The sequence below is a fragment of the Nomia melanderi genome, chromosome 9, assembly GCF_051020985.1.
Source record: "Nomia melanderi isolate GNS246 chromosome 9, iyNomMela1, whole genome shotgun sequence".
Taxonomy (NCBI): domain Eukaryota; kingdom Metazoa; phylum Arthropoda; class Insecta; order Hymenoptera; family Halictidae; genus Nomia; species Nomia melanderi.
Genome location: NC_135007.1, coordinates 14,416,887 through 14,432,841, shown reverse-complemented (window position 1 = coordinate 14,432,841; position 15,955 = coordinate 14,416,887). Strand labels below are relative to the sequence as shown.

The following is a 15,955-nucleotide window of genomic DNA, read 5'->3' as shown; positions in this document are numbered from 1 at the left end:
TCTTTGGGGTTGGAGATTTTACTCGCGTTTGCTTTCGAGTAGATTTGTTAGTGTTTGGAAATTTGAGTAATGTTGAGGTATTGTTTTAGTGATTTGTGAAGTGGAAAAATGGGGATTTTTTAAATTTTGTAATTGGGATTTTGGTATAATTAGGGATGTCTGAGTGTTGTTAGTCTCTTTAGAAGTTAGGGAATTGAAAGTTTCGGAGCGTAGCGTCGCGCGTCTCCGTTTTGGGGCGTGAACACTGTCCTTTCGAAAGAACTACCCCAAACGTTGCCATAGCGTCGCGAGCAGCTCGGAAGTTCCCTGACCCGTGAGTCGTATAATTTTTAGAGACTCTTACTCTATCTTCAGGGAAACGTTCGCTGTAATCGAATATCGACTTCGGCCGAAGTTAGAACTACTTTCTCACCCCCTGGAGATACAGGAAAGCTAAAAAATTCATTTCACTACTCCCTTGGAAAATGTTTAAAATAAAACTTTCGAATTACCGATTGCAAGCTTTCGAAAATCTCATAAACATACATTTTAATTCGCTGAAAAGATTCTGGTCGAAGAAAAACCTCTTACATAAATAGTTTTATAACGTCGATTCGCATGCGTTCATGTTTCGCCGAACGATTTCCGTTCTACCTAGTCATTATTTAGCTGCAAATATTCCCCTGTAACGTTATGTTCGATAGTAATCAAATGATCATCGAGGAAACCGCTCCAGATTTCGAGTAACTTCGAGCGTTCCTGCATAATTGCAGTTGTTTCGTAATCGCCGTTTACTCTTTCTCTTTGCTGGAAAGGAACGGGTCGCGGTACGCTCGCAACGGAGGTTAATTACCGCGGCGACGGGAGCAACACTGCGGTGGTCGGCTCTGCGGAGACTGCAGACAGACGTGGGTGGTGTCCATCTTGAAATAGGCTGCATACCTTGTTGGGGGTAGCACGGCAGTGCTACAGAAATTTTATTTCGAAGAATCTCCAGTGACAACCGTGACGATACTCTTTAACCCTTTGAACTCTGTAGGCTCCAATATTGCACCAGTTATAATATTACATATTTTAATGGATTTTAAAGAAAATACCCTAAAATTATTAGATTTTCCGCACATCCGAATTTTGTACCGAAGACACTTAGCTATGCAACTTTGCTAACCACAGTATTTGAAAAAATTAAATTTGATTCGAAATTATCTATTTAACCCTTTAAACTCTGTAGGCTCCAATATTGCACCAGTTATAATATTACATATTTTAATGGATTTTAAAGAAAATACCCTAAAATTATTAGATTTTCCACACATCCGAATTTTGTACTAAGGAAAATAAAAGATCGAAGAAATGTTACAGCATTTCTCATTTTCGCTAGGAATACTATAAAAATTAGTTGCATTTCGAAAATAACTAGTTTCACTTGTAACAATAGATTATTTTCAGTTTCTTTGGATATTCATCACAGTACTCAAGTAAAAAAATTCTAACAATAGATTATTTTCAGTTTCTTTGGATATTCATCACAGTACTCAAGTAAAAAAATTGTAACAATAGACGTCTATTTAAAACGATATCAATTTCTATATATTTTTCCGTTGTCAACACAAACTTCGTTTTTTTTCAATATCTCTTTTTTCTCGCGTTTATCCAAAACAACGCATACACGCACGCTACACCCATACATATGCACGCACATCGATGAAGTTTACATCAATATTAACCTACACGTCTACATAACGATAGATTATTTTCAGTTTCTTTGGATATTCATCATAGTCCTCAATTTTCATACAAATTACATATCAATCCTATCAAATGCTCTGCAGTTCCAGTATTAAAACCTCCGAACAATTCTCTCCAACAATCCATCCAGCAGCCGAAGCTCCAGCTCCATCCTCCAAATCCTAGCCATCCCTTCCAGCAGTCAGCCCGTCGTCCAAACTCGAATCCCGTACCATCCAGCACCGTCTCGCAGCAGTTAATACGCGACACCGCGTAGCCGGTGGAAATCCAACGTAACACCGTCGTTGCCGGCGGAATCGAGCGATCAACCGGTCGTGCCGGAAGGGCTTCGTGTTTACGTTCCATCCTCGGGAATTTACGCGCGCCGGACAGGCTGGCAGGGGTTGATAGCGGCCGCGGGGGCGGGGGGGCGGACGGCGCAGCGGCCGGCCTGCAGGGACTGCAGCCAGGCTTAGGCGGTGCCTGCGACGCGGCGGTTTTGGGGTAGGTTAGGTCTCGTGCATAGGGAGCAGCGCACGCGAGATCCTTATCAGTCGCGGCGCGCGCGGAAGACGAAGAAGAGCGTCCCGATAAGGGACAACCGGTGCGTGGCGGGAACGAACGCCCCCGGGACTCCATTAAAACTCGGACTTTCAAATGAACCGCTTCGCTGCAGAGTTCGTTCACCCCTTCGACGCGTTCAACCCCCTTCGCGATCGAGGCTTCCCGGCGCGTCTACCGGTTCGGCGCGGATCCAACGAACGGCTTCGAGTGGCAATTTTGTAATGGGTTTTTCGGGGGGTTGCGATTTTAGGGTGGATCTGACGTTTGAATGGCTTTCGCGAAATGTTGTTCGGCTGTCGTTTCGCTCGAGTGTGGTCGTTGGTTATCGAACTGTGAATAAGTGAGCTTTGGTAATGGTGAGAAGCAATTTCGGGATTCTCGACGGATGTTGGGGCTGGTAGGGGAACGAGGTTTCCGGGGTTGTCTCTAGGGGTTGCCTTGGGAAGATGTAATAATGAAACTTTATTAATCCTTTACTAACAATGGAAATGAATTAGTTAACTTACGATCGCTTCTTGCGGGAGATACTCAAATTCGATCTTTTTCGAACATTCTGCAATCTACTGTTAGTATCATCATTAACTGAATCCAGAAGCTGACAATTCTTTCGAGTAACAAGAGAATGTATGATTTTTGGTCGAATAATTCTTCCAGACAGACTAAAGGTCTCATCTCAACCGAGCCGCATTTTTTCGAATATTCTGCAATCTACTGTTAGTATCATCGTTAACTGAATCCAAAAACCAACAGTTCTTTCTAGTAACAAGAGAATGTATGATTCTTGGTCGAATAATTCTTCCAGACAGACTAAAGGTCTCATATCCCGTTAGTCGCCGCGAAGAAGGGCAGCGGTGAAGTCCTCTCTCCGTTGCACCTGTCGCGCGTGTTTTCCGCGGAACGTATCGATTCGGAAGCGGACCATACAGGGGGTACGCCGGAAAAGGGAAGCGGCGGCGTTGCGTTGCACGTGAGAGAGAGCGAAAGAGAGAATGGACAGAGCGTGTGCGAGAGAGAAAGGTAGATCAAGCGAAATCCCATTGAATCCTGCAGCCTCGTGCGCCCGGACGGTCTGAAATCCTGCGAACACCGGAACCGGAAGCAAGGAAGCAGCTCTTCCCTTCGCTAGGATACGTTTCCTTTGGAATCGGTCGATGGTATCGTTCGAGCGAGTCGTTTGAACAGGAAACGCGGAGAAGTTGAGAGATTGGAGACTTCTGTTGACTTTGTGGGTCTTTGTGGGTTTTTGTTTCTTTTTTTTTTTTAATATTTCTGTGGAACGTGGACACGTATTTTTGAGAAGAGTGTTGAACATTGTGCCGATGAGAACAGTGACCAGTGGTGGGTGATGATCAGTGAACCCACCATTTCGAATGAAGTGGTTTTAGGATGATGGTGGAGCGTGTCGAGGACCATCTCTTCATGTATCGACGTCCCGTTTACCGGGTCTTCCAGTACCTCGAAACCACCGAGTAAGTATGAACCCTGAGCAGCGGACGATGGTAATGTTATGTTTTTTCTAGTAATAACAGTGATTCCGTTAATGATTCTTTAACGATGCAGTGTACGCGAGATATTCGATTAGAAACTACTGTGGTAGTTACTGGATTTATCTATAATTTTATTTAATACGTTTGAAAATAGTTTCTTAACTTTACTATTTTCTTTCAGTTATTGCTTGAGTTGTTAATAATTCCTCAACTTGATATCGTAACAAGCTGACATAACTCAGAACTCTAATGCTCAGTATCTTCAATCAGATTTTCACTTTTTTCAACTTACTAACAGATTAGAACTCGGTAACAACACGGTACTTATATTCATTAGTCGACTATATTACACTGATACTTAACGATGAAATTAATCTTCTTCGTCCCATTTAGTGATAAAATGAAGTTACATCCGACTGAACACACGAGAGTTTCAGTGGCACCGAGCATCGCTCGGTTAACAGATTAATCAGCTCCGCCGCAGACATTCCCAAATGCACTGCTCGCCCGCCCCCCGACCCCCCAGGCCGTCAAACAAAATCCCGCAAAGCGATTCCCCGTAGAACAAACGCGAAAATCGCATTTCCCCGCAGCCTCATCGAATCGGATCCGCATAATAATTCCTCCGCCAAGAGCGTTCGGGAAGTTTACCCGCTGAGGGCGAGAAACGGGTTCGGGGGTCGGGATCCTCGGTCTCCCCGCGTATCTGCGCCGGAACGCGGAGTATCCCAGCTGTTGGGATCCTCCGTGGAACAGGCGTTTAAACAAAGGAGGGTTGGCTCGCCCGAGCATCCAGCCAATGGCGATTCACGCGCATAAAGCGTCTTCGAGTGGCAGACGGTCCCTTCGAAATCGTGAATGAAGCAACGGAAGCGGGGTTTCGCACGGAAATCTGGTTTCCTCTCGAGGAAATCGCGTGTTTTCGGTGGTCGAGTGATATTGTTCGTTGCCCGGTTGTTTATCGAATGGTTCACCCTTTGCACTCGAAGATGACTGTCAATAGCCACTTGATTTGATGCAGCGAAAGTATGAAATTGAATATTTAGTATTTTAACCCTTTGCACTCCAGAAGTTTCTCGTTAGAAATACTGAAGATTTTTTAATGAAATACCAACGAGAAATATAAATTAAAGAAAGAGGCTGTTTTATTTTAATATTTCACACGTCGATGCGTTGTACAAAGTTTAATATTAAACGTCAAACTCTATAATTTTGCTGTGTTGAGTCAATTGGCGATTAAGAGGTGTCTACGGAGTGCAAAGGGTTAAATGAAACTTTGTATTACTATAGGAAATGTTTAAATAAAATTACTTTATCGCTTAATTTATCTGTGAGTTATCGTTAAATTAGTTTAACAGTGTCGTCCGTATCTCGTCGAAAAATGTTATTTCCAGTGAAAAACTTTCGAGTGCAAAGGATTAAACGTGTGAATTACTAAACATCCTACACGAGACTTTTGATATCGTTAAGGGAATTTATATTTATGCTTTATTTGTGATACTGCATTCCTAAGTTACCATACTATATGTTTCTAATTAACGCATTGTGCACCGGTTAATTGGAAAACTGCCGATGATTTTCAGTGAGATCGACTTATATCATTATATGTGAAATAGTCGAATACTTTGTCATTTGATAAATTTAGAGCTTATTAAATTTTATTAGAACTGATTATTTTTAAGTTACGTTTAAATTTATCAAAATATTAGATTTTATTAGAACTGATTATTTTTAAGTTATGTTTAGATTTATCAAAATATTAAATTTTATTAGAACTGATTATTAAGTTACGTTTAAATTTATCAAAATATTACATTTTATTAGAACTTATTATTTTTTTTTTTAATGATGTGATAGGTATCAAAGCTAAGGAGGTATATATTTAGATAACTTTTACTTTTGAATATTATACAATCGACTCTCCGTTTCCAGCGAATAAATCAATGATCAAAGATGCATTTTCGCAATCGTTCTCTTTATCAACACTGTTACGTCGATGCGAGGGTGCGCGAATGGGGGTTGAAAGCGCAGGGAAGGATGGTAACCATGGCGAAATTGGCGTCATCGACCACGGGCCTCTCTCTCCTCGGTAACCGTTGCTAATTGGCGCCGTTAAACGAGCGGCCGGCAGGTATCGCCTCGTTAGAGTTTCGCAACTTTCCGATTCGTCGGGATATTAAATTATCCGTTTTGCGGTACCGTCACAAAAGACGATTGCTATCGGCTTTTATCGGGAGAGTTGACTGACCAGTGATAATCATACGGATTCAATGATATTAACTCGTTGAGCTTCTGATAATTCAATTTTTTCAATGCTTCAAATTATAATACTCTTCAAAAGAATTTCGCTAATTGCACTAAAAACTTCAGGTACTTCTAATAATTTCGATATTGCATTTTCTACGAGAATTGAACTTCGTTACAGGTGAAACTGAGTTCGTTACATTTTTGAAAATTTCATAAAAGAACGAGTTAAATTTGATAAAATATTGACAGAAGAATTTTGTTCAAACAGTAGTCTCGTGCTCGTCAACGCTACAAATGTCCGATAAATCGAAGCAATCCGTTCCGCGTTTCATATTTCACGATTATTGGAAACGTCGGGGTGTTTTCATGAAAAATTACTAGCCGATCGGTGTCTCGATGAGTCTACTTCTACATTCGATATTCAATATTGTAAAAAATACGGGGCAATTACTTCGATTGCTCTAGTATTAATCAAATGAGTATCTCACCGAAAACACTCCTCTATCGAGGCAATGGAACGATGATTAATTAATTGCAGTTAACTCTCAACCGGTGGACAGTTTTTTACCTTCTCTGCATACGAACTTTCCCGTGCTCGACGCGTAACTTTCTCGTTTCACCGCCGAAACTGTCCGAGGTACCATTTTTCCCCCGAAGATGGGGAAGAACGCAGGTACTCGAATTAAGGCGGAAAATTGAACTCGCAGCGGAAAGAAAACACGTGGCAAATGAGAAAAGTTTTCCTGAATTCCACCACCGTATCCAGAGGATCATGGCGGAACTCCGGGAAGAAGAGCACGGTGCCATTCGCTGGGTTTCGGCGCTGTAAGTCGCGTTTCCACCGCGAGAACTACTTAAACACCGATTTTCCGGGCTGCCGGCGCAGTTCCGTCCTTTGTAAGCATTCGGGCTCTTCCCGGAGGGAAATTAAAATGGTCCGAGTCTAATTAAGGTGTTTACTAATTCTTTACAACGTAATTCACAAATTCCGCCAGTGAAAATTAAATTATTCGCGTACTTTGCACTTTATACTCGCACTTCGCTTCGTTTAATCGCACAACTCGCATGGTAAATACGATTTTCTACGTAAATCGACAGTAAAACTTGAACTTCCATCGTAACTACATTAGCAAACATACGAACTACACGAACCAACAAATACAAACTCCAGCTCCGAGCTACGTACACGATAAATAAAATAACAAAACTATTCGCTCCGCCGTTTCCCGTGCACGAGCGACGCGGAAGTTGTCGCGTGACGAAGTTGCAGAACTTCCGATGTTCCGACACATCCCGAGGACAGTTCCTGTCCAACCGGAGTTGTTCAGTTATCAGATCGTCCCGTAGTTCGAAAGTTTGAACCAGCCGCAGGCTTTTCACGAAAGGTTCGCCGAGCTCTCGGACCTTTCTAGCTTTGATTTACGAAATTAACCGTTCGCGGCGAGGATTTTTTTTCGTTCACGGGAACTCTCGCCGAAGTGTAGGAAAAAGTGTAACGAATACTGAGAGTGTAACAAGTGTAAAAAGTATGAAAAGGTATAAGAAGTGTAGAAACTGAGTTATATAATAACATTACATATCGATCTATTATTTTAATGATTGAACTATTGCAACTTATGAAATCGTGTGACTTTCGATTTTAGACATAAAACCTCCAAGTCGCCATTACGGCGTTTAAATGCAAAATTTAATCCTCAATTAAAAGAGTTTCTTAACACTGGAACTACCGAGCATTTAACACGATTAATATGCAATTCCTATAAATGTAACAATAGATTATTTTCAGTTCCTTCAGACGTTCATTATAGTACTGAAATGAAACTATTTATTTTCAAAATCATTTCGAATATTCAATGCTTCGAAGATATCAATAATTGCTAAAAAAAGTCGAAATCAGTCATTCTGACTGGTAATTCTAGTGTTAACGCGTTGACTGCCATGGGTCACCGGTGACCCCCGACCAAATCGTATTACTATAGTTCACTCAATGAAACGACGATTATATGAAAAGATTTCTATATTATAAATGATGCTACATACAGTGACATTCAGCTATAGGAACGTGGAATAGTGATAATGTAATTCTATCAAATGATTTAATATTATATTTTTTCCACTCGGCGTATTTTCCTGCGTGAAATCGTGCGGCGTTCAACGTGTTGAAGCGAGACTCGCTATTTACTTATGAGATCTTCAAACGTTTCTTGCGTCGTCTTTTCTGTTTCTCCTCTGGTTTATCGCTGTATTAATCTCGCTTGCAATTAACCGACGAACCCGAAACTCGCGTAGGTTCTAGGATCGGCGAGAAGAAACGGATATCGTCGCGCTACAACGATAAATCGGATCCAGTCGGGTCCGTCGACCGTGTATCCGGTCGAAGCGCGGTGCCATTATGTGGAATATGAAATTACAGACTGCTTCCTCGCGAACGTTTCTCATCGCCACGGACACGCGAAACTGCGAGCAGCGATACGCGAAAATCTTTTGTTCCTTTTTTCGCTCTCAATAGAAAAATTCCAGTCGTTTAACGCTAGAACTACCAGTCAAAATCACTGGTTTCGATTTTTTTTAGCAGTTATTGATATCTTCGAAGCATTGAGTGTTCGAAATGATTTTAGAAATAGTTTCATTTGAGTACTATAATGAGTGAAGAAACTGAGAATAATCTACTGTTACAATTTTTATAGGAATTGCATATTAATCGTATTAAATGCTCGGTAGTTCTAGTGTTTGAGAAGATAATCTAGTTGGTGCAGTCTTCTGCGCCTTAACCTTTGAACCGTATATGTTTCACCTATCTAGATTGTTTCATTTGAGTACTATAATGAATGCCTGAAGAAACTGAAAATAATTTATTACAATTTTTATAGGAATTGCATATTAATCGTATTAAATGCTCGGCAGTTCTAGTGTTAAAAAGTCCAATACCGAATATCTTTTCCCTTTTTACACTATTCAATAGTAACTATTGAAATATATTTATTAAATTATACAACTAGTTATTCAAACTGGCACTCTTCTATAGATTGCCTTATTACAATAGATGAAAGTAGATCGAAGTAAACCTCGTTTACCATCGTTTTCACAGGAAAAAATGAAAGGTCTGCACGGGAAACACGGTAAAGAATGTTGATCTTTAGGTTAACTGTTCCCCGCGCTTTGTTTCGGTTAAATATCAATGGTGTTATTAGTCGAGTATCAATATTATTCTCACCGCAACAGGATCTCTCGCTGCAGGAGTCATAAGGTTCGCGGTTATTGAAAAAACGGGGATAGATCGCCGATGATACATCGCGAACGAACGTTGCACAGTCCATTGTTAACATTTTGTTCGTCGCCTAAATGCCAGTAGACATCGACGGCCGCTCGATCGGCAACCTTTCACGCCGATCGACGATCTCGCGAGCCGCGAGCCTGACTGATCGCGCGCCTGCATAGACTAATGTCCTCTTGACGGACGTCCACGTTCCACGGTGAAACTCGCCGGGAAAGAAAGTTAATTAACGATTCGCGCAGAAATTTCATTCTTGAATACCTTCGTACCATTATCAAAAGTTTATCGATGCTTCCACGTTCTACGGCGGTGTTCAATACTCCTTGGACACGCGATTTTTTCCGTTTTGCTCACGGCAAATTACATAAACTGTGCACTAGTCAAACCGGTCGATGTGCAATTTTCTGTCAGGATAGTAAAAAACCTCTTCATCAATCAAATTACTTCACAAGTTCTTATAATGGGCGTCCCGAGTTTTCCTCAATGAACGCAAAATTTAGTTATACAATCGATCTACTGGATCTAGTGCAGTCTATTTTATTTAAGTTTCGAGTATCGTTAAGAATTCCTTTCTTCCTCCATTTTTTTTACTTCGCAAGCTGTTATAATAGGCGTCTCGAGTTTCCTCAATGAACGCAAAATTTAGTTATACAATCGATCTACTGGATCTAGTGCAATCTATTTTATTTCAGTTTCAAGTATCCTTTCTTCCTCCATTTTTTTTACTTTGCAAGCTATTATAATAGACGTCTCGAGTTTCCTCAATGAATACAAAATTTAGTTATACAATCGATCTACTGGATCTAATACAATCTATTTTATCTAAATTTCAAGCATCGTTAAGAATTCCTTTCTTCCTCCATTTTTCCATAAAATCTACAACCATTACAAACCCTAAGAGATCTCTAAAAACAAGAACCTATAATAAATTCAATTATCCACAAACTCCATCAGAAGAGTCTTCCCGATTTCCCTAATCGACAAGATTCTAACACAGATCTACGATTCTTCCACAATCTCTCTGCCCATTAAATGAAACCTCCATCCGACCAATCAATCGGCGTGCAATCCTCGAATCCGAGAAGCCCCATCGAACGAGCCCACTTATCGAGCGCCATCAAAGGAATCCCCCCGATTTCGCAAATCGCGTAACAAGGAAACAGATCGACGTGTCCCGATAACGGCGTCCGATGAGCCAACCGGACGAAAGCGTGTCGCCGGAGCGGAGATCGAGTCGACGAGATTACCGGCGGTATCAAGTGAATCAGCGCGAGAATATGAATCGTCGCGATCCGGGAAACGCGGCGGTGTCGCGTTATGAAAGAAATATCGGTTGACCGGCGTCTCCAGGCAGTCTGTGCGCTCGGTCGCCCCGGCCGACCTGGATCCGGGGGCCTGTTCATTTGCGCCGCAGGAATTACGATAGCGGCGCGATTTTTCGCATCGCCGTCCCACGCGTCGTACGCGGCGCGACGCTAGTAAGCGTACGCCGGCCCGAGAACGAGACCGGGAATCGAGGGAACCGTCGCTAAAGAGTACGGACGAGGGAGGAAAAGAGAGAGAAGAGAGGAGAACGGCAGGTTGCGCGTAAGACAGCGTCGATCAGTTTCTGCTCGACGGCGAAGTTAGCGCGATCGCGGGGAAATGATCGAGATCTTCGAACGTCTAGCGGATATCTGGATTATTGTATCACGATGGACGCTTGTTTCCTCGTAGTATATTAATCCGAGGGGCGTACACCTTTCGGCTTCTCTCTTTCGGACTGTCGTAGATGGTACGTTCACGTTGTTGCGAGTGATCGTTGTAAGATAAGTGAATCGGAAAGGAACGGATGGGAAGTTTCATTTTCTTGAAATTTCTCGTTAGAGCTTCGTTTTTATAACCATCGAGCTCGGAATCTTGCAAGATAACTGGGAAGGAGGATTTCGAGAGAAATTGTAGGGTGCGTCTCAGCCTCTGAATTCGTCGTCTAAATTGATCGTCTCGCAGGACTAAACTGGATTTCAGAGGTTCCGGCGAGGAGTCGAGATACTAGGATGTCGTCCTTGGTTAGCTGATAAAATTGATGGAACGTTGCACAACGACACGCGACACGGTTTCGTAAGGCAAGATCCATGCGAACGTTCCGGCGACCGATCGCCGGAAGCTCGCCAGGGGATCGATAGTCTCGTGTTTCCCAGGGAGAAACCCCGAAGACGAGTCCTACGGTGACTGAAGGAAGGACTTCACCGGAAACCTAGTAAGCTTCTCGAGGAATCGATCCATCCGAACGAGGGACTTTCCCGCGGCCGAAACTCTTCGCCGACTCTTGCGCGCCCGTTCGGCTGAAGAGATGACCGAACGAATTCTTTGTTACCGGAACACTCGCAGCTTTGTCCTTGTAACTTCCGTTTCCTGGAAGTTGGCTGCCGGAGCTGCCATTTTGGCTGTGCAGCGTTGACGGAGCAGCCTTTTCGACGATCCCCATCGTCGCTCGAACGTCGCCGCTTCTAATGAATAAAGTTGATTAGACAATGAGGAACACTGTCGGGGGTGCGTTCGCAGAGATAAGTGAGTCCTTCGGGCAAGTTACGAGGTGTCAGTGATTGTTCAGAGAGATTGGGAAAGTTGTCAAAGAGACAGGATGCTGGAACTATTAGAGCGCAAAGCGAACGGGATCTCCTGGCCAGCCTGCCGAGCCCAGAATCTCGAGTCGTTCGCCAAGGACGCCAAAGGGGTGTTTTTCCTGAAGAGGGACAAGGGCTGCACGAGAGAGAAACGGTGGAGGAAGGAGAACAGGGGGTTGCTGTGCTCCCTGGGACAGTTGGGGTGCAACGAGTCCTACAGTCCGGACACGTTGGGCACGTGGAAGTTCCACAAGGTGTCTCGAACGAGGTACACTTCGCGAAGATTCGTTTAATTAAAGTTTGCTACCCGCCGAAGAGCGTTTTGCGCGTTTCAGTTCTACTCGTCATTGTTCCTCGAGTGTCTCAGCTTCTGTCCTACTTCTAGCTTTCCATGAACAACTCTCGTTTCGGCGTTTGGTTTAATTTGAATTAACCCTTAGTCTTCCAACGATTCGTTGAACTGGTAAGCGAGATTGGAAGATAATGTGTTTGTTATCGGGATTAGTTTGTTATCGTTGATAGTGTTGAAGTTTGACGAATCGCTGGATCGGTGAAGTTTGAGTTCCCCTCGTTGGAAACGGACCTGCATTTCACGCGGCCGCCGCCGCGCTGCCTCGCGTTATTACCCGCGACGATGCAAAAGCGCAATAGAGAAAGTAATAGTGAAAGGTAAAGTGCGTGGGCGACAGTCGCAGGTGCGTGGTAGTTCTCGCGACGGCGGGTCAGGGCCGGAGAGCACGTAATCTCTCTCTTTCTCTCCCTCCCTCGATCTCTCACCTGTGTCCCTCTTCGAATGAGAATCATCCCCTTTCATCCCCTTCGAGAAACTTCGATGATTTCGATAGGTACCTCGGAATTCGGAGCTGCCTCGATCAGTCGATTTATTCATCCCTGAGTATCAACGTGAATATCGATCTTAACCCTCTATGGGGCGAATTTTTGCTCGTGATTATAACAAAATCAGTACAAAATTAATAAATATCCACGTATGAATACGAGTTAACAATGTACTGAGTAGTTTCAATAATTTCATCAAACGAGTATATTTTGTAACTTTCAAGTTACAATGACAAACTTTCACGCCTGAGCGTATAAAAGTTTAAGTTAACTGGTTACTTAATTTTATTCACCACTTTGAGTGCAAAATCGAAGCCTATCGATGATTAATTAATGACAGATAGGCTCTCAAATAAACCCCCACGATCATTTAATAATGTTAACCCTCTATGGGCAGAATTTTTATTCATGATTATAACAAAATCTATGCAGTACAAATTGAATAAATATCCACGTATGAAACCAGTCATTTTAAATTTACGGAAATTTTTTCTGCATTTTATACCATTGTTCCCAGAAAGGTCGATGTTCGTTCGTTTCGATCTTAGTAGTTAGAAGTTCAAAAGTAGACAATTTAAATACATATTCATGTACTTGCATGAATTAAAATTGACGTGAACACTTACCAAATAATATTTATAGAATTCAAAATGCGTCAAATTGACGCGTTCCGTGAACGTAGTGTTAACTGGTACTTTAGTAAGTCTTTAGCAGATGAAGCTAAATTATATATCAGTTACTTAAATGCTAGGAAAAACAGAAACTACGTGCTGATCTCTTGGCGTTCGAGTAATTAAATCATTTGCAACTTAGTCTTCGAAACATGAACACTTCATCTTACCGAAACGTCGACATTCGCCCGCAAAGGGTTAAACAGACTGGAAAACGAGGGTTCGGAGGCGACGTTTCGCTCGAAACAGTTACCTCGTCGACCGATCCGCCGAAACAAACCGCGAAACTCGAACAGCTCGCGCGCGGGCATTGTTGTAGCCGCAGAAAACGTTCGGTCCGCGACAATACGCAAACAATTGGCGCGCGTCGTCGAAGCAGCCTTTAGAAATTCTTGAAAACCCTCTCGCTACTCGAAACGCGAACACTCGACGCCTGTACGCGCGTTCGCGCGCTTTTCAAAGGACTCCTTTTCTTCTTCTTCTTCTTCTTCTTCTCTCCGTTTCTTTTTTTCCTCCTCCCTCGATAAACCTGGCGTCGTTGAAACGCTTTCGAAGGCTTTCAAGTGTGCCACGCTCGGCTCGCGACGGGATATCGCGTATTTTTTCCCGATGCACGGTGCAACGCGACCGATTACCTCATTCTCGACGCTGCACGGCAGTATGCAGCGAGAAATTTCAACGTGTAGTTTTCATATTTATCTAGAATGCGCGAGATCTTAATTATAATTCATCATCGAATGAACTGTACTTATAATTGTACAGTTCATTGAAGTTTCAGAAGCAGAGTCCATAAAAATTCAAGGACTCTAGAGCTTACAATCGCAAAAAGTCTCAAATTTCAGGTAAACAATAATAAATTCTATACTTCGAAAACTATCCTATTAACCTAATTTTAATCATTTTCGATCTAGACTGAAGAACTCTGCTTCAGGTCAAAGTATAGTTTTTATATCTATCGAGAGTTTTCATTTATCTACAATTCGCGAGATCTTAATTATAATTGATCATCGAATGAACTGTACTTATAATTGTACACAATTCATTGAAACAAGTTTCAGAAGCACAGTCCATAAAAGTTTAAGTAATCTAGAGCTTACAATCGCAAGAAGTCTAAAATTTAAGGTAAACGATAATAAATTCTATATTTCGAAAACTATCCTATCAAGCTAATTTTAATCACATTCGATTTATACTGAAGAACCACGTAAATAGTAGGACTATGATCGATGAAAATGTAATTTCAGCGTTTTTTCTTCTAATTCGATCGTCCAGACCGTTGTCCTTACGGCGTATATATACACCGAACCGGGTGTGCGTAATTTACAAGCGGCTGGCCGCTTTTAACGGCGTTACCACCACGTCAGATATTCTCGCCCGCGATATTACGCGATAAACAAATAACCGTGCGCGTAGAGTGGCGCGGCGCGGCGCGCTCGGGGAGAACTCGTATCGCGTAACGCTGTCCGGTTAATTATCGGTGGAAATAAAGTGGAACGGATTCCTGCGAAATTAATCCTTTCGAGATAAACACACCTATTATTCGACGTGTTCTTATTAGCGGCCGACGGATTACGGGTATTTATGCGAATTAGCGTTTTTGCCGATCGGTTTTGTCGACTTTAGAACCGGGAAAAGCTCGTTCTGTTGATTAGAAAATTCTTTTCCGTCAATGTAACACGAAAAGAGTATGTTTTCTCATTATCCGGCACTTTTGTTCCTCTTTTGGCTCTATACGGAGTTGATACGCAAGATAATTACGCGGAGATTCGCAATCCGAGGATCGTTCGACTGAATTCTTTAATGATACCGAAAGACTAGAATTGAACGCTTCAGGTCAGAGTATTTTAGCTGTTGGCTCACTTATCGCTGATTGATCGTTGTGTTCGTTTAGGAGATAGGACACTCTATATATACACCCCTTTGTACTGTCTCCATTCTGCTAACCGACGTCGTCTACCTCGAACGCCCGGACGAAACACGAAGGGGATGGTAACTATGCGAAGTGGTTTCCTCAAGTTATCCCGTAACGAATGCAATTGCCGTGCACAGAATGCTGGCAGAATCCATCATATTACCAACACTATTTCGATCGAAAAATTTCCAACTCAATTGTAATTTACATAACGTCGCTTTACATTCCTTTTCTCCCGATATAACGTACAATCTTTCTTCTACACAATCGAATAAAAAAATCTCCAAGAAAATTGCTATTTACGTCGCTTTACATTCCTTTTCTCTCGATATAGTGTGAATCTACACAATCGAATTAAAAAATCTCTAAGAAAATTATTATTTACGTCATTTTACATTCCTTTTCTCTCGATATACAGTGTGAATCTACACAATTGAATCAAAAACTCTCCAAGAAAATTACTATTTACGTCACTTTACATTCCTTTTCTCTCGATATGACGTACAATCTTTCTTCTACACAATCGAATCGAAAAATCTCCAAGAAAATTACTATTCACTATTATTATTAGAACATAAATTACTATTACTACTTACTTAACGAATATTAACGAATATTAATTACTATTTATTAGAATATAAATTACTATT

The 15,955-nt window shown here is 42.1% G+C and overlaps 1 protein-coding gene across 3 annotated transcripts in view; it reads left to right on the top strand.

Moving 5' to 3' along the window:
- Window positions 1-10,824: 10,824 nt before the first annotated feature.
- The window catches only part of Fak (protein tyrosine kinase 2 Fak), a 23,083-nt gene continuing 17,952 nt past the window's right edge, over window positions 10,825-15,955 (top strand). Inside the window, exon 1 of one of the 3 annotated variants that reach the window (XM_076371059.1) lies at window positions 10,825-12,153. In XM_076371059.1, coding sequence (XP_076227174.1) covers window positions 11,903-12,153 — 251 coding nt within the window. In that variant the 5' untranslated portion in view covers window positions 10,825-11,902. The remainder of the gene's footprint in view (window positions 12,154-15,955) is intronic. The other 2 variants (XM_076371060.1, XM_076371062.1) reach the window with 2 other exon arrangements.